This window comes from Stegastes partitus, unplaced genomic scaffold, assembly GCF_000690725.1.
Source record: "Stegastes partitus isolate 25-593 unplaced genomic scaffold, Stegastes_partitus-1.0.2 Scaffold302, whole genome shotgun sequence".
In the NCBI taxonomy this organism is placed as follows: Eukaryota; Metazoa; Chordata; class Actinopteri; family Pomacentridae; genus Stegastes; species Stegastes partitus.
In genome coordinates this window covers 392,104-417,722 of record NW_007578033.1, presented here as the reverse complement: position 1 = coordinate 417,722, position 25,619 = coordinate 392,104, and the positions used below count along the sequence as shown (strand labels likewise).

At 39.0% G+C, this 25,619-nt stretch overlaps 2 protein-coding genes across 2 annotated transcripts in view; one reads left to right on the top strand and one right to left on the bottom strand.

Moving 5' to 3' along the window:
• usp11 (ubiquitin specific peptidase 11) overlaps positions 1-16,235 on the top strand; it is a 29,002-nt gene extending 12,767 nt beyond the window's left edge. Inside the window, exons 8-21 of the mRNA XM_008283203.1 lie at positions 2,240-2,413; positions 3,725-3,883; positions 4,695-4,919; positions 5,047-5,130; positions 6,331-6,425; positions 7,022-7,225; positions 7,359-7,465; positions 9,995-10,507; positions 10,817-10,887; positions 11,235-11,347; positions 12,022-12,171; positions 12,265-12,380; positions 12,577-12,665; positions 14,510-16,235. Of these exons, the coding sequence (XP_008281425.1) occupies positions 2,240-2,413; positions 3,725-3,883; positions 4,695-4,919; positions 5,047-5,130; positions 6,331-6,425; positions 7,022-7,225; positions 7,359-7,465; positions 9,995-10,507; positions 10,817-10,887; positions 11,235-11,347; positions 12,022-12,171; positions 12,265-12,380; positions 12,577-12,665; positions 14,510-14,677 (2,268 nt within the window). The 3' untranslated portion in view covers positions 14,678-16,235. The remainder of the gene's footprint in view (positions 1-2,239; positions 2,414-3,724; positions 3,884-4,694; positions 4,920-5,046; positions 5,131-6,330; positions 6,426-7,021; positions 7,226-7,358; positions 7,466-9,994; positions 10,508-10,816; positions 10,888-11,234; positions 11,348-12,021; positions 12,172-12,264; positions 12,381-12,576; positions 12,666-14,509) is intronic.
• A 2,528-nt stretch (positions 16,236-18,763) lies between these two features.
• Positions 18,764-25,619, bottom strand: part of LOC103358296 (ER membrane protein complex subunit 3) — a 13,846-nt gene continuing 6,990 nt past the window's right edge. The window contains exons 5-9 of the mRNA XM_008283202.1: positions 25,100-25,204; positions 22,663-22,744; positions 21,646-21,725; positions 20,867-20,949; positions 18,764-19,241 (exon numbers count right to left, since the gene is read on the bottom strand). Of these exons, the coding sequence (XP_008281424.1) occupies positions 19,113-19,241; positions 20,867-20,949; positions 21,646-21,725; positions 22,663-22,744; positions 25,100-25,204 (479 nt within the window). The 3' untranslated portion in view covers positions 18,764-19,112. The remainder of the gene's footprint in view (positions 19,242-20,866; positions 20,950-21,645; positions 21,726-22,662; positions 22,745-25,099; positions 25,205-25,619) is intronic.

The window sequence follows — 25,619 nt, the reverse complement described above, 5'->3', positions numbered from 1 at the left end:
TCTTCAGTGGAGCTGGAAACAGATGCTCTGTCAGAAGGTCCAGGATGGAGCTGCTCATGTTCTGGGGAGTCTCCCAGCAGTCAGGAGGACGTTTATCCAGCTGGCCCTCCACTAAAACATTGCTTAAATGTTATTTTTAACGCACAGTCACAGTCATAGGAATAGAACAAGGCTGTACTAGAGGTAAGGAAAGCAAGAAAATAATTCAGACGTACTGAGGCAGCGATCGAGTAAAACACGAAATAAAAATATAAAGTTCCAACATTAACTTTAACTTCTTTTAAATCGATTGTGAGCAATAAACAAATTACACTGTGAGGACAAAGTGTGACCGCTAAACTACGTGTATCCCTGTTTCACCGCTACGGAACCGTCAGTGGCAGACTTCAGAAAGTCTTGCTAACTTCAGGCAGCTCTCGGTGGCTACTGTGAGTGCTGACACAGCTGTCAAGCTGGGCCACTCACATCTCCGAAATCATCGGAGCAAAATTTTAAGCAGGCTTTATCGTGATAAAATGACCACATATTTGGCGTTTATACCACTACTTTCTCACCTCAAATAATCATAAAACTACAGTTTGTGTCACAATAACAATAGTATTTACAAAAAAGCCTGTGTTACCGTTGAAAGTTTTCTCCTCGGCGTTTTCCACTGGGTGGCGTGAAATGCATTCTGGGATACTTGGCTGTCTGAGGTGCGCACAAGTCCAGTCTGATGCAGCCTCGATAAAGTGGGCGGACGAGAACACATCCGGGCATTTCATCCGTACTTGGTCAGATGCGTACTTAGAATTGGGACAGTATTTGGTCTCAGACGGATGACATTTCACAAGTCCGCAAGAACGCAAGTACGAACAAGTGCGCATATTGAGACACAGCTTTTGTCTCTGGATCAGAACTCTTCAAGGTCGTCTCCACGGCAGCGGCCATGTCTCGTCACCAGCATCAGACGGCAGAGACAATGTTGAGTCTGGGCGGCAATGAAGTCCATGGGCTTACACATACACAAAGACACACAACACACACACCCCCTGGACTCAACGTCTGGTTGGCTCCCCACCCCCTCTCCCTCCCTCCCTCATTACAGTGCAGTATGCTGCGGGCTGATGCGACGTGCTCGTGTGGCTGCGTGCTCCCCCCAGTATCTGAGCTGTGACACTTACCGTCCCCAACACCCTCCCCCCTCCCACACATGCAAGTCTTCGAGTCTTTGTTGTGATGTTTTATTGTGTTGCTTATGTGCTGAGGTGTTTTTTTCTTAGTCCCACACTGTGCCCCCTAGGAGAGCCTAGTTTGGGAATTGCCTTTTTTTCCCCTTGCTTTTCCTCTTGTTTTCCTTTTCCTATGTAATGATAAGCGGCGCTGCTCATGCTGGCTGACCCAACAATTCTCCCTCCTGTCTCCCCCCTGTTATTGGTCATTGTCTTTTTATGTTTCTGGACGGGATGTACCTGTAAACACAATTTTCCTGAGGTACCCTACCAAAGGGATCAATAAAGTTTTATCTGGTCTGGTCTGGTCTGGTCTCGTCCCGTCTCATCTCATCTCATCTCAGCTCAACATCACATTATTTATCACAGAAAGAACCTTTTTTTTTTTAAAAAAAACAAAAAACTACTCATCTGCAGCATGTGGTGCTGTCAGAAAACTGAATGACATCTATGTTCAAAATTGGGATATGTCACCAAAATCACTGTAGTCTTATGTACCTCATTTGAAAATTCACCCACAATTAAGGATTTGCATCAGATTCTGTTAAAAAACAAAAAACAGTGATCCTCAACACAGATGTGACAACGTTTTTGGCTGTTCCCACAGAGCAGATAGGAGACAAGTATAGAAACAATTTAAAATGTAAATACTCAAATATCTATAGCATGTACAGTTGCCACTTTCCCCTGGTATTGGCAACAACTGTAGACACAAATGTTGGACATGATGATTCTGTTCTGAGATTTTTTTTTGTTTTTAAGAAAAGAAAGATCAAGGGGATTTATTTTTTTGTCACTTGACTGTTGGTCACAGCATTTTTTGGTACATTTTTGATTGAAATGGAGAGTAAAGTAATTTTGATGCAATATCATGATTTTAAGCTTGGCATTTGCACCAATCTTGTGACTTTATGATCACATCCTGCACAATAAACAATGAAGTGAGCTTCTTAAATGTTTCAGACTGTCCTCTCCTTTGCCTCCTTTTGTCTGTCCTAACTTCTTGTCTCCTTCGTCTCCCTCTGTAGTGTCTGAGTAACACTCCTCCACTGACCGAGTACTTCCTGCAGAGCTCCTACCTGGAAGAGCTGAACTTCACGAACCCTCTTGGGATGAAGGGCGAGATTGCTGAGGCTTACGCCGACGTCATCAAACAGATGTGGTCTGGGAGGCATTACTCTGTGGTACCACGCGTCTTTAAGGTATTAACATGTTAAACTGACAATTATTCTCAGATGCCTCTGTTCACTTGTGGAATGATAATTAATAGCAGCAACATACATACAAGCAGTGGTTCCTTACTGATGCGCCGCTGTCTGAAAGTGGACTGTGGAGCCTTGAATTAGTTTATATTGTACTTGAGTGAATGTTAAATACATTTACTGAAGAATTTTGCCTAAATGCATTTTTGAGATATTTACTTAATTATTTTCATATAACTGTAAAGTTGTCCTCCAAAAAATGTTAATGTAAAAAAATAGTATTAAAATTGCCAAATACATTTACCAAGTTCATGAACAAAATTCATGGTAGAAGAATGGTTTACAAATATTTAAGTGTATGAAACTATGCAAAATATTATTAAAATGTTTTTAAAATATCAAAGTTTCTATAAGTATCTAATAATGAAATTTAAAAAAAAATAATAAAGTGGCTGAAAAGATGTCTTAAAAATTCAAATCGGGCAGTATTGTGTCTTACAAATATGAACAATTATCAATAAAGTTTCTGGAAAAATTAATAAAACACTGTATATTACTTATTATTTTACAAAATAGAAAAATCTTAAATACAGAAAATAAGAATATATATTAGCATTAAGAAACTGTCTGATGTTTGAAAACTATTGATAAAATGTCTAAAATGCCTGATACATATTGATAAAGTGTCTGAAAAAGTTTATATAGTTGCTTCAAAGATGTTGAAATCTAAGTGTCAGAAAAAATAATGATATAGCAAAAAATTTTCTTTAAAAATATAAATAAATATCAAAATTATTAATGAAATGTCCAAAAATATTCTTTAAAATCCTGAAAATAATAATAATCATAATAATCATAATAATCATAATAATAAATTGTTGGATGAATGAATTATAAACTTTCAAAAAAAATGTATTGTTGAAAAACAAATCATAATATATTAAGATTATATATTAATATAAATTCCAGAAAATAATAGAAGAATATCTGAAAAATATTACTACTGATAATTGGGTAAAAACTGCAAGTGCAGAAGACATGTTGTCTGAACTTGGTCCTGGAAACAGCCTCTACATGTCAGAATAAGTGGAGAATCTGCTTTAATATCTCTTCCCCCACCATCTCCAACGAGGACAAGGTCAAAGCTGTCTTTTTCCCTGAATATCAAATTCTAGTAAGAACAGTTTGCAGTTTGAGACAGTCCGAATCTTGTCTACCATCAAAGATTGCAGTAACCTGATTTTTCTATTTTTATTTTTTTAAAATGTGACTCTTTTATTATCTTGTCCTGTTTTTTGTGTTTGTGTGCAGACGAAGGTGGGTCACTTTGCGTCTCAGTTTCTGGGCTACCAGCAGCACGACAGTCAGGAGCTGCTGTCCTTCTTGCTGGATGGGCTGCACGAAGACCTGAACAGAGTCAAAAACAAAGAGTACATCGAACTACGGGACGCTGATGGGCGACCAGACCAGGTTGGCTGCTCTGACTGTGCCTGAACACATTGTAACTTAAAATTTTTACATTTTGCCTTTTGAACGCTCACTGTGGGTTCAATTTTCACTTAAATGTGAAGTCCTTGAACTCTATGAAAACAGCACAACTGTGGCTACAAGTGGGGAGAACTCAGACATATATCCACATCACTGTTTTGCACATGTCAAAGTTGCAACAAATGGGAACCTTGGCCCGCCATACTTGCCACACATCAAATTCTACTGATGTTAGAGGCATCAACAGTTGGTAAAATGTCAAATAAAGACTATTTATTTGTAGGAAAAACATGGATACATTCATAGATACACACCTAAACGAGCTTTCTGTTAACCCAGTATGAAATGGTTAATTTACTGAAAGCTGCCTTAATGTATGACTGAAATCTTTCAGTGTGTAAGTTGCTGCTAGGAAATTGTTTTTTTTGTCAAACTCATTTAAAAATGTTGCACTTTTCCCCCCATTTTCTAGGGTAAATAATAAGTTTGGCCTCTGCTGGATCCATTAGACCATTTGGATCTACTGGACAATTTTCACTGTCCCCTCATCTAATTTCAAGCTTATGTAATATTTTTCTGGAGATACTGAATAATTAAAATTACTTCCCAGGTGGGATGTTTTTTTGTTTTTTGATTGTGAAAATCCGTGAAGTTTTGGGTACACAACACTAACAGTGCACTTGTACACTGGGATTAGGTGGAGCAACACCACTATCTGAAATGATACAGAATGAGCTCATGTTTCACTCTTTTTTTTCTCCTCCTTCTTCTTCTTCTTCTTCCTGTTCCTCAGGAGGTGGCGGAGGAAGCGTGGCGTAACCACCGGCGACGCAACGACTCGGTAATTGTCGACACGTTTCACGGCCTCTTTAAGTCCACGCTGGTCTGTCCCGAGTGCCACAAGGTCTCCGTGACCTTCGACCCCTTCTGTTACCTGAGCGTTCCACTTCCTGTCAGCAAGGAGCGCGTCATGGAGATCTTCTTTGTCTCTCTGGACCCATACGCCAAACCTGTCCAGGTAGCTGGCTATATCTGACATTACACGTGCCGCAGACATTAATATCTGGACACAATACGTGTTTTCGTGTGTGTGTGTGTGTGTGTGAGAGAGTGAGATTAATATTTTGTTGTATTTGTGTCTGCAGCATCGTGTTGTGGTTCCTAAAGCTGGAAAAGTGTCGGACCTCTGCATTGCTCTGTCAGAGATGACCAACGTACCGCCCACAAGGGTCAGTGTGTGTGTCTTTTAATGGAATGAAATTGTACTTTTCAGATGGTCGATATGGTGTTTTTATCTATAGATAAGCAAAATAGGCCTTTATCTGCATGCCTTATCAGCCTAAATAAATTCTAAGAAAACATTAAAAGCTAATATTTGCAGCATATTAAATTATTTGAACAACTTGATTTTTTTATACTGAAATCATAACAACAGACTGACAACAGCAGACACCTGCCCATATTCATATGATTACAAAAAATAGAATTATACCAACTAGGGATCCCAGCAGAGTAACTATTGATGAATATAACACAGAGAGGTTAGCCTGCTGTTAGTGAACATTGTTGTATTGAACATTGTTTATGTATGTTCTACATTTTTGATTAAAAGACACTGTTTCAACATTTATTCTTCAGTCGCGATAGGCTGCTACTAAGGATGTGCAACCAGTCAGATTTAGACTGTATCACAGCATGACTACAAAAGGAGGCAGCTGCATCAAAACCAGTGTAGCACATTTTTAAAATAATTTGGAATTGGTGAAAATTTTTTTTTAATGAAGTCAGAAAAACGCTGAGTATCGGATCCTACAAGTGGCAACACTGATAACTGATCTACCACTGACATTGACCAGCCAATTGACCAGGCAGTCTAGAGGTCACAACTCTATTAATGATGTTATTGAAAGACAAACAATTAATCTTTACAGCCAAACTGTGTCTTTGTAAGTTAAAGGAAGTATTTCTGTATCTTTGTGTAACTTCAGCATCCTACACAGTGTGGGAACATTTGTTTTAAGTCTGACTGAACGGGTACACAGAAATTAGGGTCACCAACTGTCTGACTTTATCACTGACACATTCAGTGGCTGGTTTGTTTCCATGTGTCATGCCGATTTGCCTCAAAACTCACAGCTAACTTCTCTGCATCCTTTTAATTCGACTGGAAAAAAAAAAGATTCATATACAAACCATTTTTTTTTGTAAAGCTGCAGGGAGCTTCTGCTTTTTACCTTGATATACACTGTTTTGTCCTTATTTTCCAGAATTTTTACAATAAAGGTGGTGAATGCACAGTTACCTTGAACAATGCAAACACAGTAGTCATGTTAATGTGAAATACAACAGGCTGAAATAAACCAATGTTGTCCTTTAGGTGTGAAAGTACCGGATATGAAAGGCTGACCTCAAGATTCTTTGTGTTTCAGATGGTGGTCGCTGATGTCTTCAATCATCGTTTCTATAAGATCTACAACACTGACGAATCTCTGAGCTGCATACTGGACCGGGATGACATCTTTGTGTAAGGAATACAAAAATCTACTGTACTAGTTTTTGGCCTGCTTTACATGAAAAGAGTTATTCATGCGAAGCCCTGCTGTGAACAGCCGTGAGTGGTTCAGCTTCACTGTATCACCACCATTACCATTTTCACTGCAATGTAAAGTCCTGCACCATGATGGAGGCAGCATAATCATGGCTAGAAGTAGAGAAAACTCAGAAATGCCTTTTGTACAGTAAAAGAAATTTGTAATGCGATATCTCATAAAAAAATAAAAATAAATAAAAAAGAAAAAGAAAATTGAAAGGAATATTTTTTGGTACATTCATTTTACAAACAAAGAAACTTGAATTAACATGTAAAACATGTTGTAGTGCCCAAAGGTGTTACGAATACTGGGAAAAATGTCTCGACATACTTTGAATATTTTTGCGTTTTTAATTTGTTGCTTGTTTCCTTGCTGCTTTGTGTAAACACAGCCTGCAGTTCATCCGAAAAGTTTCTAGTGGCTCCTCAGTTGTAAAGGGGTTAATGGTGGCTTTTCAGGCCAAACAAGATGTATTTTTTGAATCACCCTTCCTTGTGTGAAGCAAAGCAGCTCTTTAACTTGTGTGCAGGTACGAGCTGAATGTGCTGGAGGAGCAGCAGGAGGAGCAGGTGCTGCTGGCGCTCTACCTGAGAGAGCGCTCTCATTACAGAGACTATGGCTCGGGCAGCAGCTCTTACGGCACCTCGCTGTTCGGACACCCATTGCTGCTCAATGTGCTGCGCAGCAGCTGCAGCCGGGAGGCGCTTTACAACCTGTTCCTGCAGAGACTGGCGTGAGCAAAACACATAAAAACTAACTACTGATACCCGTGTGCTCTTTAGAATCACAATGAAGTTACTCTTTAATGCAAGTCGCCATGAAATTATACTGAATGTCACTGAGGTGCTTTTGGTCCATTTGTACAGGCGCTATGTGCGACCTCCAGATCCCTCTGAGGAATTGGAAGAAGAGGACGAGGAGGAAGACGATGAGGAGGAGCTGGACCAGACTCAGACCAATGGCATCAGTGATGGTATCATTTTGTTCTACAGCTACAAGCTTTTCTTTAAACACTTGGCCTCGCAGGCTGCTAAGCTGTTAGCAGCAGATTTCTAGATTTGCAATCAAGTCTTGAGTAGCTTATAAAATTACTTTTTAACCAGCATGTATTTAAGTACTGCTGAGGAATTACGTAAATACGTGTAACTCATAGTTACACGTATTTACGTCTACAATTGAAGAATTTATTGGAAAATTAATTTTAACAATCTGAACTCCAAGCAGTTTCTGGAAACGACACAACTATAGCTAGCTAGATAGCAGAGAGAACTCTACATACTATAGATAATTTAGTACTAACATTTTTCATTTCTATCCATCCTTGCCTTCTATAATCTGCTCTGTGTAAACACATCCTGCAGTTCAGCCTAGTTTAGCCAACTAGTCCCTGAAATTTTGTCACATTTGGCGCAGCAGAGAAGCTGAAGGAACAGAAGGAAATGCAATAAAGTGATTTTATAAGTAGGCCTATTACGATTTTAATTTGCCAACTTAAAGGTACATCAAGGAGAAATTTGCAAATTGATCTTCTTCTACATTTCTTTTAACGCTACCAACACTGACTGTGGGACAGGAAGAGCGTTGACAAAAATATACACACGTGGACAAAATAGTTGGTACTTGAATCTGTTAAAAGTAATAATACATAAAAATTCTATGAAAATTAACCAGTGAAAATCAGACATTGCTGTTCAAAAGCAATGTCTGATTTTCACTGGTTAATTTTCATAGAATTTTGGTTCAACAGAATTATTTAAAAAAATAAAGTCATGAAACAGGCCTTGACAAAAATGATGGTACCCCTAGAAAATACTGAAAATACTGAAAATAATAGGGACATGATCAATCAAGGTGTGTCCCCTAATTAGCATCACAGGTGTCTACAAACTTGTAATCAGTCAGTCGGCCTATTTATAGGGTTACAAGTAGTCATTGTGCTGTTTGGTGACATGGTGTGTACCACATTAAACATGGACCAGAGGAAGTTGAAGGAGAGAGTTGTCTCAGGAGATTAGAAAGAAGATTATAGACAAGCATGTTAAAGGTAAAGGCTATAAGACCATCTCCAAGCAGCTTGATGTTCCTGTGACTACAGTTGCACATATGATTCAGAAATTTAAATCCATAGGCCTATAGCCAACCTCCCTGCACGTGGCTGCAGGAGGAAAATTGATGACAAATCGAAGAGACGGATAATATGACTGGTAACAAAAGAGCCCAGAACAACCACTGAAGACATTAAAGGTGAACTCCAAGGTCAAGGTACATCAGTGTCAGATCTCACCATCTGTCATTGTTTGAGCCAAAGTGGACTTCATGGGAGACGACCAAGGAGAACACCATTGTTGAAAACAAATCATAAAAAAGCCAGACTAGAATTGGCCAAACTGCATGTTGACAAGCCACAACGCTTCTGGGAGAATGTCCTCTGGACAGAGGAGACAAAACTGGAACTTTTTGGCAAGGCACATCAATCCTTTGTTCACAGATGCAAAAATGAAGCATATCAAGAAAAGAACACCGTCCCTACTGTGAAACATGGAGGAGGCTCTGTTATGTTCTGGGGCTGCTTTGCTGCATCTGGAACAGGGTGTCTTGAATCTGTGCAGGGTACAATGAAATCTCAGGACTATCAAGGTATTCTATAGAGAAATGTGCTGCCCAGTGTCAGAAAGCTTGGTCTCCGTCGCAGGTCATGGGTCTTGCAACAGGATAATGACCCAAAACACACAGCTAGAAACACCCAAGAATGGCTAAGAGGAAAACATTGGACTATTCTGAAGTGACCTTCTATGAGCCCTGATCTAAATCCTATTGAACATCTGTGGAAGGAGCTGAAACACGCCGTCTGGAGAAGGCACCCTTCAAACCTGAGACAACTAGAGCAGTCTGCTCATGAGGAGTGGACCAACATACCTGCTGAGAGGTGCACAAGTCTCATTGACAATTACAGAAATCGTTTGATTGCAGTGATTGCCTCAAAAGGTTGTGCAACAAAATATTTAGTTAAGGGTACCATCATTTTTGTCCAGGCCTGTTTCATGAGTTTATTTTTCAAAATAATTCAGAAGCAATGTCTGATTTTCATTGGTTAATTTTCATAGAATTTTTTTTTGTTATTACTTTTGTCAAGTTATTTCTGTGACCATTGTGGGTTTTTCTTTCATTAACCGAGGGGTACAAACAATTTTGTCCACGTGTGTATATTGTGTTGCCTGTTGCAAATACAGTACACTTTTGAGACTCACTTATAAGTAATTTGCTTCACTATTGGTGGTCCAAGATTTTCAAATGTGAGAATTTGCTGCTTATTTTACATCATAAATATCTACAGTTTTGGACCGTTTGTCAAATAGAACTGATGTTTTTACTGTTTTCTAACATTTTACAAAACAAGTAAAAAACATCTTAAAAGAGAACATTAATTCGTCGCAGGTCTTTTCTAAGCTGCAAGTTTGGTAAACTGTAGCTTTCCTCTGATTGATTCTTTGTAATTTCTCAGATGAGGAGCAGGAAGATGTGGAGAAGCCCGGACCCTCCCAGACAGAACCCTGCTGCAGTGATCCGTCTCCAAATAGCCAATCAGACGGCACTGTGACAACTGAGCCCCAGCCTGAAGTCAACCACACGCTGTTGTCAATGGACCACGGTGACACAGAGACCAGTAACGGGTCCATGAACCAGACTGAGCCCGTCTGCAGCGCAGATCTCAACATCACCAACAGCACTGGGGACTCGAGCAGCACTGGCAACTCGGCCAGCATCGCCGACACCGGAGCCGGGTCAGAACCAACAGCAGAACAGCTGCAGCAGCCCTGCGAGACCACAGAGGAGGAAAATGAAGAAGGCAAACAGGAGGAAGCATGCTCTCCTAGCCCACCAGCCAATGAGCATCCAGCTAAGAGAAGGGCATGTCGTAAGAGGAGAAAGAGTCTGTTCACCATCCAGGCGGTCAACTCCAACGGGACGACTGAGAGAGGGATGGGAGAGGGAGGGAGCGCTGTGTCCTTCAGTTGTGAGTCTGAAAACACAAAAATCTCCACATTTCTGTATTGTAGTACATCAGATAATATATGCCATAATACGTCATATTTGAGTAGGTCATACTATAGTATGTTATTAAAAATGCTAGAAAAATGGGTAAAATAATTTAATTGTATAGTCTGTTATTAAATATATAAATGTGTCCCTAAAAGTCTCCTGAAAATATCATATCATTAAAGATTTCACAAAAATGTCATTGTATAGTATGTCATTACAAATTGCCATACTATTGTTGGTCAAAGTATTATGCTGATTTTCTTTTTATGTATTGGCTCTGCAGCTCAGCCTTATGTGGCCATAGACTGGGACCCTGACATGAAGAAGAGATTCTACAATGAAAATGAGGCTGAGGTCAGTGTGAACATTCATTTATTATTTACACTATATCAAGATATTTATAGTTTGTCACAGACTATTTTTATGGCTAAACTTTTTTACTCAAATCCAATATTAATAATCAGAGTGTAAATTCAATGACAACGCGCTGTATCTTGTCTGATATTAACTGTTTCACTTTAAACATATGAAAGATTTTTTTTCCGTATGCGATAAAATGTTCCTAAAGCCATCACCCTGTTGCACACGATCACAAACATTTCAGTTTTCCTACTCCACTCCTTTGTTCTTCATTCTTCTAATTGTTATAGTGGAACTTAAAAATGTAAAATATTTTGTTCTTTATCCCTTGTTCCGTACAGAAATATGTGAAACATGCCAGTATGGAGGTTCCTCAGCAGCAGACGACGGTTCAGCTGCAGGAGTGTATCGAGCTGTTCACAACTGTAGAAACACTGGAGGAGGAGAACCCATGGTAACACACACAGACCTGCATCGCACTCAGCCTCATTACTGCAGGAACATAGTATAGTAGAGATACAAGCATAGTAGGTCATATTATAATAAGTTATAGTATATTAGGTTATATAGTATGTCATACAATAGTAGGTCATACTATAGTAAGTATAGACGGGTATTATATAGTTGGTCATAGTTAAGGATGTTGGTTCTGCACACCCCCTTGAGCACACATTATACACCTGACTGTGTCTTTTATCACTGCAATTCAGATGATCTTCAGCTTTTAAAAACAATGAAAGCTAAATGGAAAAAGAGCTAAAAGTCAAAATACACACCTACCAAAGAGATTCAACTAAGATCTAGGAAACTCAAACATTCCCATGTTTCCCAGAATTAAAAAAAAATCTCTTTTGAGGCTGCAAAAAATTAGATTCTAAATTATTCTAGTTATCACATGTAATCCTGCTAAAAGCCAACTAGCACGTTTTCACGTTTGTTTAGAATTTATTAATATAGCGCATTAGTTCAAATTAGAAACTAGAACTGGCTCAGCACAAAAATTCTGATTTGACCCGACACACTTGATAATTCGGCTTTAAAAAAAACTGTTTAAATTGTTATTTTCAAACTTTGTTCATAATGCTAAGGGCCGTTTAGAAAAGCGTGATGACACGTGTCTGTTTACAGGTACTGTCCGGTGTGTAAGAAGCACCAGCTGGCCACAAAGAAGCTGGACCTCTGGTCTCTGCCGGAGGTTCTCATTATCCACCTTAAGAGGTTCTCCTACACAAAGTTCACCAGAGAGAAACTTGACAGCATTGTGGACTTCCCCCTCAGGTATATATATACATGGATATACTCGTACAGAGAGGCACACAGCAGCGTCAAGACTGTGTAAACTCACCAGTTGCTTCTGTTGTGATGTTGCAGAGACCTGGACTTCTCTGGCTGCCTCCTGAGGAAAACCGTGTCCAGTGAAGAGCCTCCAAGCCGCTATGAACTCATCGCTGTGTCCAATCACTATGGAGGACTCAGAGACGGACACTGTAGGACCCTGTTGCTCGTGTTTTTTTGTTCAGCATTCATGTGATGAATTCAATTCATGTCACATAGTTCTAGTCATGGTCATGCCAAACTTGGATTTATGAGTGAGTGGCTATAAAGCCATATCCATGTGTTTTCAAGTGCCAGTGGCCCCAGTGCAAAGCTTCACCTCATACAGTTGTGCATTTGTTCCTGCAGACACCAGCTACGCAAGAAACAAGGACAACGGTCAGTGGTATTACTTTGACGACAGCAAGGTGACGTACGCCAGAGAGGACCAGATCGTGGTCAGTATCACACATCACAGACCAATGAATCAAACTTTATTTAGGAATTTAGGTCAGAAAAAGTTTGGCTCATCTTATATTTGAGAATAAGACATGTTCACCAGATCAGGTAGAGTTTCTTAATGGAGCTCTCTCCATACTCGTATCGCAGTTTATGGTTTATTTGTATCGCTAATGTTTCGCGGCTGGTGAGCGCTTTCAGCGTCAGTCAGCGCTACAAGCGTCTGATTAGTCCAGTATAACCTGTAGAAGCTTCTGATGAAATCTCTTCTTGATGAATGAAAACAAGTTTATAGTTTTCCAACAGCTTCACTGCAGAAATAAAAGAAAATCAAACAGCCTCTTGGCTTAAAGCTATATATAATGCCAATTACAAGTTTTTGAGCGTATAGAGTGATGCATTTATTGGTCATTATTCATTTCAAAACATCTGGTGACTGTGCTTTGGCTGCTGCGCAGTCTGTTTCACTGTGGATGCATCCAGCTGTTACCTTTTGAACCTGCTAGGCTTCTATGGCAAAGATGTTCAAGTTCAGGAGTACAGCAGCTTCAATTCAGCACTCAGCCAGTAAAACCATTCCTGCAGACACACTGCTGCTCCACAAACTGCTATATGTAGTCGCTGTTACAACCATTAACAGCATGAATTGGCAGCTGCAGTGACAAATATCCCAGAGCTGCTGAACCAGCTTCTCCTCTAGTTTATACCACCATAGTTCCTCTCCCCAGAGATGTGAGCAGAGGAAGAGAGAGGAGTCAAGGCATCAGGCAATACACAAAATGAGTTGTAGTGTAAAACCACTGGATATGACCTGTAGCATCGTCAGTCATCATATGGCTAGTGAGGAGCATGAGACGTTGTTGTCAAGCTGTCATTGCGGCAAATGGTGGAAACACCAGCTACTGACATTGTCAATTTTAGTTATTTGGGGCTATCCTTGTTATTGTTTAAATTTTGGGGGTAATAAATATTAAACTAATGAAAAGGGCGTTTCTTCTCATCATTATTAGTAATATCAAAGGGAACTTTTACTTATTTCATTAAAATTCAGACCAAATAGGAAAAGCACTCATGTAAATAACAATATCCCTAACTTATTGTGAGTAGTGTACATTTCCTTAGTATTTGGTAGAATTGCCTTTATACTGTATGACTTGGGTCAAAGATTTTGGGTTTCCTTCCACAAGCTTCTCACAATAGTTTGCTGGAATTTTGGCACATTCCTCCTGACAGAACTGGTGTAACTGAGTCAGGTTTGTTGGCCGCCTTGCTTGCAATAAAAAATTCTCTCTCATTATTCTGGCATTTAGCAAATAGAAATAATTTTGGTAGTCCTAACTGATCTAAAACAGGAAAAGTTTAGTCTAATTTAAAGTCAGACAGTGAGAAAAAAAAAAAGGTTATATCTTTTTATACAGTGTATGTAAACGTCTGGTTTCAACTAGGTTGTCGTGAGCACTGTTCTGCTCCTCTGATAGATCATAAGACGCAGCAAAACAATGGACAAATGATGCCGCTGTGCCACATTTAACTGGCATTGCTTTAAAATGACTGCTGCGAAGCAATGATGCATTATATTTATTTAGGCCTGTTGCCTCATCGCATCTCAGGTGGGACAGACTAAGAAATGAGAGGAGAGGTGTGTGACTGCAGCTTTGGAACAGCATAGCTGTCACTGTGAGCCACTGCAGGCTCTAACAGTAACAGCTGGACGTGACAAAGCCCAAACAGTGAGCAAATGTCCAGCCGCAGCTTAATAATGTCGGCGGTTTTAAAATAAATTATCGGTTTATGTTTTGTAAATCAGGTTTAACATCGTTCTCTGTAACATTGTCTCCTGCAGACCAACGCCGCCTACGTCTTGTTTTACCACCGACAAGACAAAATCAGAATACCCACTCTACCCGCCCCCAATGCAAGCCCCGCCTCCTCTACCCAGTCCGACATCACTTCCTGCAAAGATGAGGACGCAGCAGGGCTGAGTGCATCCTCCTACGTCGCCATGGAATAAAACTAAATCAGTTTGTTTGTCTTTGTCAGAACGGCGCAGCGGGCCTTCTCTTCTGTTCTTAGGTTTTTCATTTTTACATTCTAATGACTCTTCAACTGTTTTTTTTTCCCCCTCCCAGTTCCTAGAAACAGGAGAAAGCACATCTGCCAGATGATATCAGCTCTTGCTTTCTTCTCTAAATGCTGAACGTTCACCAGTTTTCTCAGCCCAGTAGGTAACGCTGACACTTTAATCCTCAGGCTCAAAGACTGAACGGTGGAATAACTCACATTAAGACTGTTGATTTGGGCCTAAACTGAATATAGAAATGCAGTCCAGACTCCTTGATATGGTTCCTGTAAGTGTCCACGTTGAGTTAAGCTACAATTTTTACACCATTTAATTTTATTCAATAAATAAATATATTTTAAAAAGTATTTTATTATTATTATTTGATACATCCTAATAGTGAAATTAGAAAAAGATAAACAAACATTTCAATGAAATCGTCCTGCAAAAGGTTTGTGAAATTAAACTTCCGAAAAAAGCGAAGATGTGTATAAAGTCAACAACAAGTGTTGATAAGGCTATTAAGTGAAAATGTGTTTGCTGGAGCTGGCGTTTTCTCTGATTGGCAGGTATGGTCAATAATAAAAAAAATTGTAAACATTCAATTAGGAAACACATTTAAAAAGCATTTTTTTCCACAAATAAATAAATGAAAAATGTAAATGTTGTTTATGACAATGCTGTCTTGAAGGTAAGTAAGTCACTATTTGGAGAAGGACTAAGAAAACCATACAAATGCACATTTCTTTGCATCATTAAATTTAAATATTGTCAAAACTTGTAATAATTCCAGTGGCACTGTTGGGGTTCCATATTGCAGCTGAGCAAAAAAGGAAATAGTTTGGGTATTTGCTGATCTTCAGTGTTAAAAATTCTAGAATTAAAAATCCAGTTTTGACTTTAATTGTAAAAGAGAAATTATAGCTATTAAATAAGAGTGTAGCTAAGTTGTTAGGAATGACCTTAACATTCTTCTGCAGACAAAATAAGTAACAGATAAATGACTTCTTCTTGCTTCTAAGTGCAGATTAGTTTCTGTATAACAGAAGCAAACAGCCGTCAGGGACGAGAAATGAATCTATCTTTGTATATTTTGGTTGTTTTTCTTCTATTTATTTTTTTAATGGAATAATAATTGCAGCTGTCACACGACTACAGTTTTTCTTGAATGATTTGAATGATTGACTGGTGCAGGACATTGAGACGCTTATTTTTCATATTTATGACAAAACTCTGTATTCAGGCAGAAACTTTACTTGAGCTGTTTGATTTTTCCGGTCTGTGCAGCGTGATGGATGCAGGCCGAGATTCCTCTGATTTTTAAACCAGCTCTGTGTACAGTATTTTTGTATTGTAAGTAATGTAATATTATCATTCCTGGGTCGAGCAGGAGGGAAGCTTGGGCTGATTGATTTCTTTGGTCTTCCCTGTCAAATATCAGATGAAAATATTTTATTGTACTTTCATTCTTTTGATATGAATAAAAAGGATGATTATTATCGCAACAGGATGTGTGAGAGTTGTTGTGCTTTAACAGGGCTCCAGACTAATGTTTTACACTGGGAGATGTAACAGTTGTAAATATGCCCTCTGGGTCAAAATCAACCTTTTTCTGAATGTATTAAATAAGATACTGTCTCGAAATGTGCATATATAGTATGTCACAAAAGTGAGTACACATTTCTGTAAATATTTTATTATATCTTTTCATGGGACAACACTGAAGAAATGACACTTTGCTACAACGTAAAGTAGTCAGTGTACAGCTTGTAAACCAGTGTAAATTTACTGTCCCCTCAAAATAACTTAATAAACAGCCATTAATGTCGAAACTGCTGGCAACAAAAGTGAGTACACCCCTAAGTGAAATTGTCCAAATTGGGCCCAATTAGCCATTTCCCTCCCCGGTGTCATGTGACTCGTTAGTGTTGAAAGGTCTCGTGTGAATGGGGAGCAGGTGTGATAAATTTGGTGTTATCGCTCTCACACTCTCTCATACTGGTCACTGGAATTGTGACATGGCTCCTCATGGCAAAGAACTCTCTGAGGATCTGAAAAAAATAATTGTTGCTCTACATAAAGAAGTGCCATTTCTTCAGTGTTGTCCCATGAAACGATATAATAAAATATTTGCAGAAATCTCACTTTTATGGCATGCTATATCTCTAAATATGTGAAATGTGTGCAGTGCTCTTTGTTTAACCCTTTGAACCCCATAACTTGCTGCCAAGTTTGAAAGGCATGTTATCTGCCCCACTTATAAGCCTTAACCAACAAAAACAAAGAATAGACATAAGTTTATATTTCAACAGTTCTTTAACTACTTGTATGACTTCTGGTTCTGTTGGAAAATGAACCAACTCTAAACTTAAAATCAAGTATTTTGTGTATAATCACTTTTTTTTCCTTAAACACGTGTCATTTGATAACTAGCTACAGAAAAAAACTAATTCTGTAAAAAACACAAAATTCTGCGATGCAACCATGAGGGTTCTGAGTGACTCAGCTGAGCCCAACACTAATGGATAAAAAGGCAGAATTGTATTTAAAAACTATATTTATAGCTTTTCCAAATAAAATCTAATGATATTTTGCTGCCTTTTCATCTTTACTAGTTAATGCATTAACTAGCGAAAAGACTATTACATTTACTCTGCTGATGAAAGGCAGCTACTGGCAGCTTTGGGGATGTTGTCTTGCATGTTGACTAGTCACACATCAATCAACAAAAGCTTGCTAGACATTTGCTTTGAGCACTTAAAACATGTTCATGAATTTCAACCAGATTGTGATGCCCAGAACTGTATATATACATTTTATTTCCTCATTCGGAGAAATAATTGGTGGAGCGCTGCCTCTACAGTGTGTGTTTCCCGGGCACAAAGTACACATTTCAAATTCTTTAGACTGTAACTTCCCTACAGTATTACCAACAGCTATGCGTCTATTTATTAATAGCCTACTGCACAGTACACACACATTTGACAGCTACATTAAGGACACAGTCAGGGTTGTAAAGGGGGCCACAACTTACAGATGTTTTCTAAATACCCCATGCAGACTATCTGTAGATGTTAACTAGCTAACTGTGCACCGAGAAGCTTCCGGTCCAGTGACTGCAGCAGCTCACAGGGGTGTGAACAAAAGATTACGTGGTTAAGAGTGATTTACCTTTAAGGTTTTGGAAATGCTTTTCCTTTATCTTAGATTTACCTAAAATCAAGTGATTTTCTCCACCTGCTGCGTAGAGCCCTCTAATTGTCAGTGGCACCAATAACATTGTTTAGTGAGGCTTTGACAGATTTTTGGTTGCATTTAAATTTACCATCACAGCCTGTTTATTCTCTTCACTGTTCAGACAGAACACAGCACTGCTATTAACAGCTACTACAGTCCGACTTGTAGTAAAAGACTCAAGAGACAAGCAATTACACTTGAAGTGATTGCTGCTATTGGCATCATCTGTCTCTGCACTTACTTTAACCCTCAGTTTCCACCCATGTGTGCGTTAACATGTTTGTGCACAAAGACTCCCACCACCACTGAAACGGACCTGCTTACCAGCTTTCATGGGAAAGAAGCTACAATGACAAATCTGGGTGTCGGAAGAGCTGCACGACATATAGACAAAACAAGATGAGAGAATATTAGCCGACCAGTTGAACACAACCTTTGTGCTTTGCACCAAGGACTCGTAGCACAATGTCAGCCATGGATGGTACTTTTTAAAATTCTGTTGTATAATTTTGGATTGCTCTGTATGGTGGTTAAGTTTACACAGAAATAAAATAGTGAACGGTAAATTAGTAGGTAAATTAGAGTTTCTGACATGATAATTCTAATCTGTATTTGATCATTTTTGAGAGAACGAGAGAGAATCTCTTCTGAAACACTTAATTCACAAATTCTAACATATCTCACCCACACAAACAAAATATACACCAAGCGACTGGTGACAACTGAACCAGTGAATCTATTTGCAAATGGAGACAGAGAGAAAGCTCTGGTAAAAGATAATAACATTCAGACACAACTTGCTGGATTTTCTTTCTGTCATAATGTTTAATAAAAGCATCATCATCTGTGTTATAAATAATTCTCAATAATCACAAGTGATTAATATCTGTTGTTTTTTTTTCTGTCTGAAAGTTTACACCTTGCATAACTTCTACACACTTTGAATTTGGAGGCTCATAAAAGGTAAAAAGTGAATTAAGTGCCTGACGTAGTGATTTCAGACACAGTTCAGTAGATTTCACTCTAGTACTCGTGCAAACTGTGTTCCAGAACCATCGTCGAACCTGAACGTTCTTCAGAGCAGGTTCTGTGGTGAGGAGAGCTCTAGAATCTTTCACAGGTGCTCCAGAGCTCGCAGAGCCTTGCTGCTCTAAAACATGGTGGACTTGATGTCTCTGCTGAAAAAGGTTCCGAAGTTTAGGTCTCTGGACATTAGCTCCTCCTCCACGTTCTCCAGCGCCCACTTGTGTTCCACGATCTCCAGTGCCTCCCATTCGCTCTGAAACAAACAAAGGGAGGGTGTGAACTGGGTCCTCTGGTTGGCTGGACATCACAAACATACTCTGTGTATGCAAAAAAATACAAAATAAAAAATGCCCCAAAAATGTAATTCCAGCACAGATCTCAAAGCTTTAACAGATACCAAATATGTCAGGCTGAACATCGGTGAAATGACAGTGGAACAAAAAGCATCTCAGGGCAGATGTAAGGTGGCGATGACAGAAACATCCTCATATTGGTAAATAGACTGCTGCTTGAAAATTGCTTCAAGGGAGCAGAAAAACTCTTGTTGTCCTCTGAGTTTAACAAATCAGTGTTGAATCTCACACAGCAGTTTTTTGGGGTCATTAAGAAGCACCTATCCTGGGGCACCACTATAGCTCACCTGGTGGAGCTACAGGGGCACAGTCCCGATGTGGAGGTCATGAGTTCAAATCTCACTCATGACCCTTTCCCACACGTCCTCCCCCCATTCTTCTCCCCCACTTTCCTGTCTTTCTCTCGCTGCACTATCAAATAAAGGCACAAAGGCCAAAAAAATAACTTTAAAAAAAGAAGCACCTGTCCTGCAGCAGGCACTTTTTTCTTATCCTAAAAAGATCTGTAAAAGAGGGTGTATGAGGGCAGTTCTTGCAGTCAGAGTACAAACCGCCCTTAGATGGCCCACGGGAAAACAGCTTAGTACTTCTTGAACTAAATTTCATAAAGTTTAGATGAAGTTTTTTAACCCGATCTGGTCCTAGTGATTGAATATCTAATGTCTGCCCAACAGAGTCGTAATCGAATACTATTTTGGAGATAATACACACTTTAAGTGCATTACAGTCGTTAAAATCAATCCAGTGTACAGGCTTGACAACCAAACAGCTCTTAATGCATTAAGAAAGAAAACGCATTCATGCATCTCCTCCACAAGCTCCAAAAGAGAGCAAAACCTTGTATTTTCTACATGCATGTCAAAAAGTGTAGTGTAGATTAGCTGTATTATTTGGTTGTGCCACCAGGTGGAGACTGACTGTACATGACAGACATCTATGACACTTAATGTCATCTGGACAGAGTTGTTGTGTTGTTTTATGAAGCATCCTCACACAACTTAAGCCATCTCATTCTGACAGGTGTGTAACAGAACATGCAAACAGAGGATCGGACTTAAAAAAGAGCCAATGCAAAAAATTACAAAAGGTTACAGCTGACCCTGATCCTTGACCTCAGTTCAGGACATCTTTAATATCATTTCTACATTAAGAGTGTTTTTAAACCTCAGATTCTCTGGTTGCAACAGTTTTCAAACAGAATGATCTTATCTGAGAAAGAATCGCCTGTAAATGGTAGGGATTTTGTGCTAATTGAATATTTAAATATTGCATTTGTGTGGAGACGCATATCTTTCTCTTTCCGTCTCTCTGCTTGTATCAGCTCCAGCTGCTGCAGTTGTCACATTAAACTGCCAGAATTCAATGGAGACATTAACCCAGTTAAACCTTAAAGCAGTCAGTTATTTACATGTGAACTTGATGTGACAAAAGGTTTGACAAAAGTTAACATTTCATAACATTTATGTCAACTTTCCTGTGTAATTTAATCAATGAAAGAAGCATTGACCTTTTATCAGCGTCTCACCTTAAAAGCCTTGTTGGGGTCGGGGGGCATAGCCACGGCAGCACCTGTCATCTGGTCCTGCATGACCCGCGACTGGTCAGCAGCTGTGAGATAAAACCATTGAGTCAAACAGGTCATTATGACTTAAAGAGTCCTTCTAGTGTATTTCAGCCTGCCATTATTTCTAATTAATGTGTTTCTTTAGGTCATGTTAATGTTACAAGAAGTCACACAAAGTAAATATTCAAACATACTGATGTGTCTATTCACACATAAACAAACCAGTTTTCAAAGTCAACATGACCCACAGAGCCACAGCAGACACATTAACAGGAAATATGTCCAGTTGACAAAAGCCTGAAGGATCTTTTAACTTACTGTGACATAAAACAACCTTCTCAGAAGCTACACAGCAGTGGAGTTATGTCAGACAGTTATCTAGTTCACAAAAACTTTCCTGTACCAACAACGAGCCTCATTCTTGACTGTTTTAGATTTCCTGTCCCCAGATGGTTTATGCTGAAAATCCCCAGCAAAAAGAATCTGTCTGTTTTAGTTTAGGATCATTCTGAAAACAGTTTGACCTAAAAACATTCTGGAAATAAGAAAACACTGCAGAATCTAGCACAAGTTCTTTATTTGTCAGTTCATGAATGAGGCTCGGTGTTTCCACTATATTGATCTGGGGAATTAAAAGTCATGATGTAATGAAATGCATTTCTGTATTTTCACTTATGGAAAATTGTCAAACAGAGCACAGGCAACTGAAGAGTCAGGAGTCAAACAAAAATTAAACCCACCGTTGTCCTGGCCCAGAATGAGGTTGTACATGCTCCTCAGCCCAAATACATTCAGGAAGTACCAGGAGGCTGAACTCACCCTGCACAGAAACAATCAGTATGAAATAAATACTCACATGACTAGATACAGACAGCATCTACTGCATAGGCATGAATGTTTAACTACACCCACTGCGATGGAACTATGAGTTTATGCAGGTTATTTTTATTTACCAGCTTAAGTCTCGGGTGTGCTGTTTTTGAACACTGTGACTTAAACAACAATACGGCAAATTTATGAATTTTAAGATTTTTACGAATTTGTCTCAAGATGACAGTGACACGAAAGAGAGACTGAGGAAATGTGTGACGAAGTAATTCTGAGGCTGACAGCGATCAATGACTTTTCTACTGTACTTTCTTTTTTTTTGTTTTCAATCAGCCTTGTTACAGGCATTGTTCAGAACAAAGCATTTATGGTACGGATTTGTGTATGTTACCAGTACATAATTCATTAAAAGAAAAAAAATCTTTCTGTGTAAATATCTCATGTTACAACGTGGACACCTGTGGCTTATAGACACGAACGGCCTATATATGTACAAATGTCTTTTTCTTTTTAAAGTTAGTGGGTGCGGCTTATATTCAGGTGTGCTCAATAGTCCGAAAATTACGATGTGTTATCTGTGTCTCATACAGAGAACACACAGACTGTATGGATTCATATGTGCTGTGACAAAATATTTCACTAAATTGGCTCGACATGTAGAAGTATTACCTCCTCACTTATTCCTCTCCATATTTCTTTAAACTGGACAGTAAAAACCAATGGCTATGCATGGCTGCTGTAAAGGTTCTTACGATCCATAATGAAATGCATGTCCTTGTGTTGAACAACAATTCATATTATTAAATACATTTATGGACAGAAAGCCAATCCATGTGGAAACAAGATGATAGTTTTGTTTGTATGACTGACTGCTTTCTCTGTTTTGCTGTGTTCATGGTTTACTGAGCAGTGGCGGGCAGATGTTTTACCAGGAAGCATCCAGTGACAGCAGGTCTATTCCTCTCTGTAACATCGGCTTGAACCTCAGAGTCAGAGGGAAGGGCACCTTTGCTGCAAGACAACAACACAAACATCATAAACAGTCACTAAGTAAATAACAGGGATAATGAAAAAATACAACACAAAATGGCAGTGGTTGGTTTTCAAGACAAAATATATTTGATGATTGACATGTTTACTATTGTGTCATGAATGTAAATTAAATGATTGAAGCCAGGATCAGTGTGCTGTGAGTACAAACAACATAAGATCCAAAAATACAGAGGAAAACAAAGCATCTTTCCCAATTTACAGAGCACTGTATCGGTGCACTTAGAAATGAAGGCACTGGACAAATAAATACTAAAGACTTAATTTAATTTCTACCTTCATGATAATATATCATATATTCTGCTCTTTGTGGTTTCTCCTGTTTCTTTAGTGTGTAATATTTTTGTGTTTTTGTGCATGTAAGAGGTCTGCAAACTTACAAATCCCAAAGTCAGTGTCAAAGAGAGTTATTCTCTCCCACAGAAAGCACTGCTTCTTACCTGACTGAAACATTTCATTTGAATTTCACACTTTTTTCCTGTTATCTACGTCGCCATATAATGCGTTATGCAAATGCATTAGGTGGTAAAAAATAAAAAATATTGCTGTTTTCCAGCATATCAACAATGACTCATCGAGGAAGGAAAGAAGGAATCATATTTGTAGACTGATTCTGATGCTTCAGTTCCTCGATACATTGGGAAGAATAATTGTCAATTTATGTGTAAACTACCTAATAAACAAAGGAAATAACGGCACTGTCTGTTACACAGTAGATGAGTTTCTGAATATCTTCATGCTGTCAGGAATTTTCCAAAAGCTCAGTTTTCAGTGACTTAAAACTGCATTTGAGTGGGTAAGAATCCAAAATAGAAAGAAAAAGCTACGTTTCAATTCATACGTGTGTCCTGTGGACAAGGCCTGAGACAGAGTGAGAAGAGGTCTTGCAGCAACGTACAGTATTAGAAAAGTAATGTGTTATTTTGAACATTAAAGCATGTGAATACGCAGAATATGAACTCTATGAAGTCTGGAGACTGTGCAGCTCTTCCTTCAGTGTTGTTTTTTTCTTCTTCTAAAGTTTTGGGTTATAATTCTGCTAAAGGATAAAACTCTGACCAAACAGCCTGTTATCCTTTATTACTTGAATTTTTCTCACCATTCTAAAAGCAATACACAGTAAACTCCTTCCTGTATCTTAAGTGTCTGCATCAGTGTTACGGCCCTTGGGCCCGAGTATTGGTGTGTCGTTTGTGTGTGAATTCCTTTCAGGTGGTGCCCAGAGGGAGTGGCCAGGTGCAGCTGCTCTGCACTCATCAAGAGACGATTGAAAAGCTGAGCCAGCCTGCTCATCATTGCCAGAGAGCCAGATTGGCAGATGGAGCAGGGTGGCGTTTGTGGTGTTGGGCCTGAATTCAGCGACTCTGAGGACTCTGTGGTTGTTGAGTTGTTTGGTGACCTTAGGATCGGCTTTGTTTCCAGGGAGCTTGCTCTGGTGTGCAATTTTTGTTTTCCCTTTGTTTGTAAAATAAACCTAGTTTTTGTTGAACAAACAGTTTCCTGGTCCCTTTCCCCAGTTTTCATTTCACTCTTGTTACTCTCCTCATCCCCTACCTCACGGGGACGTAACAATCAGGGTTAAAAGGAATTCAATTTTTGTTTTTTTTTTCTTATCTATGATTTATAGAATTCTAACACTGTCATATTGCACATAAGACTTCTTTTGAGTTCTCTCTACTTCTAGCCCTGACTGTTCTGTTTTCATAGAGGTGTAGGTCTTTATACTGCCGTGAAAAATGAGCCCACAGTGTGACAGGAGCAAAAACTGCTTTGGGTTCAAAGGGTTAAACCAATTCTTTCAAATCACATAGCTCAAACTTTTTGGCTTTCACATTTGTGAGACAGAACATCAGGATCAGAGCAAACTGCAGTGTTTTCTTCAACCAACAACTTTATACAAACTAGTGCTGAGAATTTGCTTTGCTCCCTCATTATATTGTTTAACGCAGAACTCGTATGACTTAGCAACACAGTTTAACATTGTCATTTTCATATTTATATGACTGGCAGCTAGTTTGGTACACAAGTTGTGCTTTTGGCATGACAAATCCTTAGAGTGGTAGCTTATTTCCTGAGGTTAATATGCACAGTGTATACACAGCATGTATCAGCCATACCCAGAAAAAAAGAATCATTTTTCTTCATCTTCATGGATGTTAGCAGTATAAACATAATGATGATTGGTGAGCAAAGACAAAGAATAAACAGTGAAGGACATTTTTCATTATTCAAGTAACCAACATAACAACGGGTATTACCTTTTAAAAACTAAAACTGTGTGTGACAGAGTTCACAACTGACAGCCGCAGAACTTACTTATGACAAATCCAGAGAACGCCCAGTTGATCCATCCACCAATCATAATCATGGGCAGGACATTGGTCAGGTTCCCCTTCATCATGTCCGTCAACATGCTGCTGTCTGAAACAAACGCACACGCGCTAATGTAGCTGGGAATCATCTCAACACTAACACAGGCAACAACAAAAAAAGGCCCTCCTTCACACACCCCTCTGATGCAGCTGGGCTTCAGAGAGTTAGAAATGGCCATCATTCTGACATTTTATGCACAACACAATCTAATCAGTTAGCAAATAAAATCACTGTCAGACATGTTGACACTAAATTAATTGCTGGCTGCAGCCTTACAAGACTTCTAGGATTGATTAACACAACTTTACAACAAATAAGTTGAAAACAAAGTAAATGGTGCTCCAAAAACTCAGGGCTCCAGACTGCGACCAAATGGTCGCATATTGCGACTAAAATCCGAGACAGTGCGAGTAAATTTTTCATCTACTCGCGCATGCGCGACCAGTAAATTTGCCGATTTTTT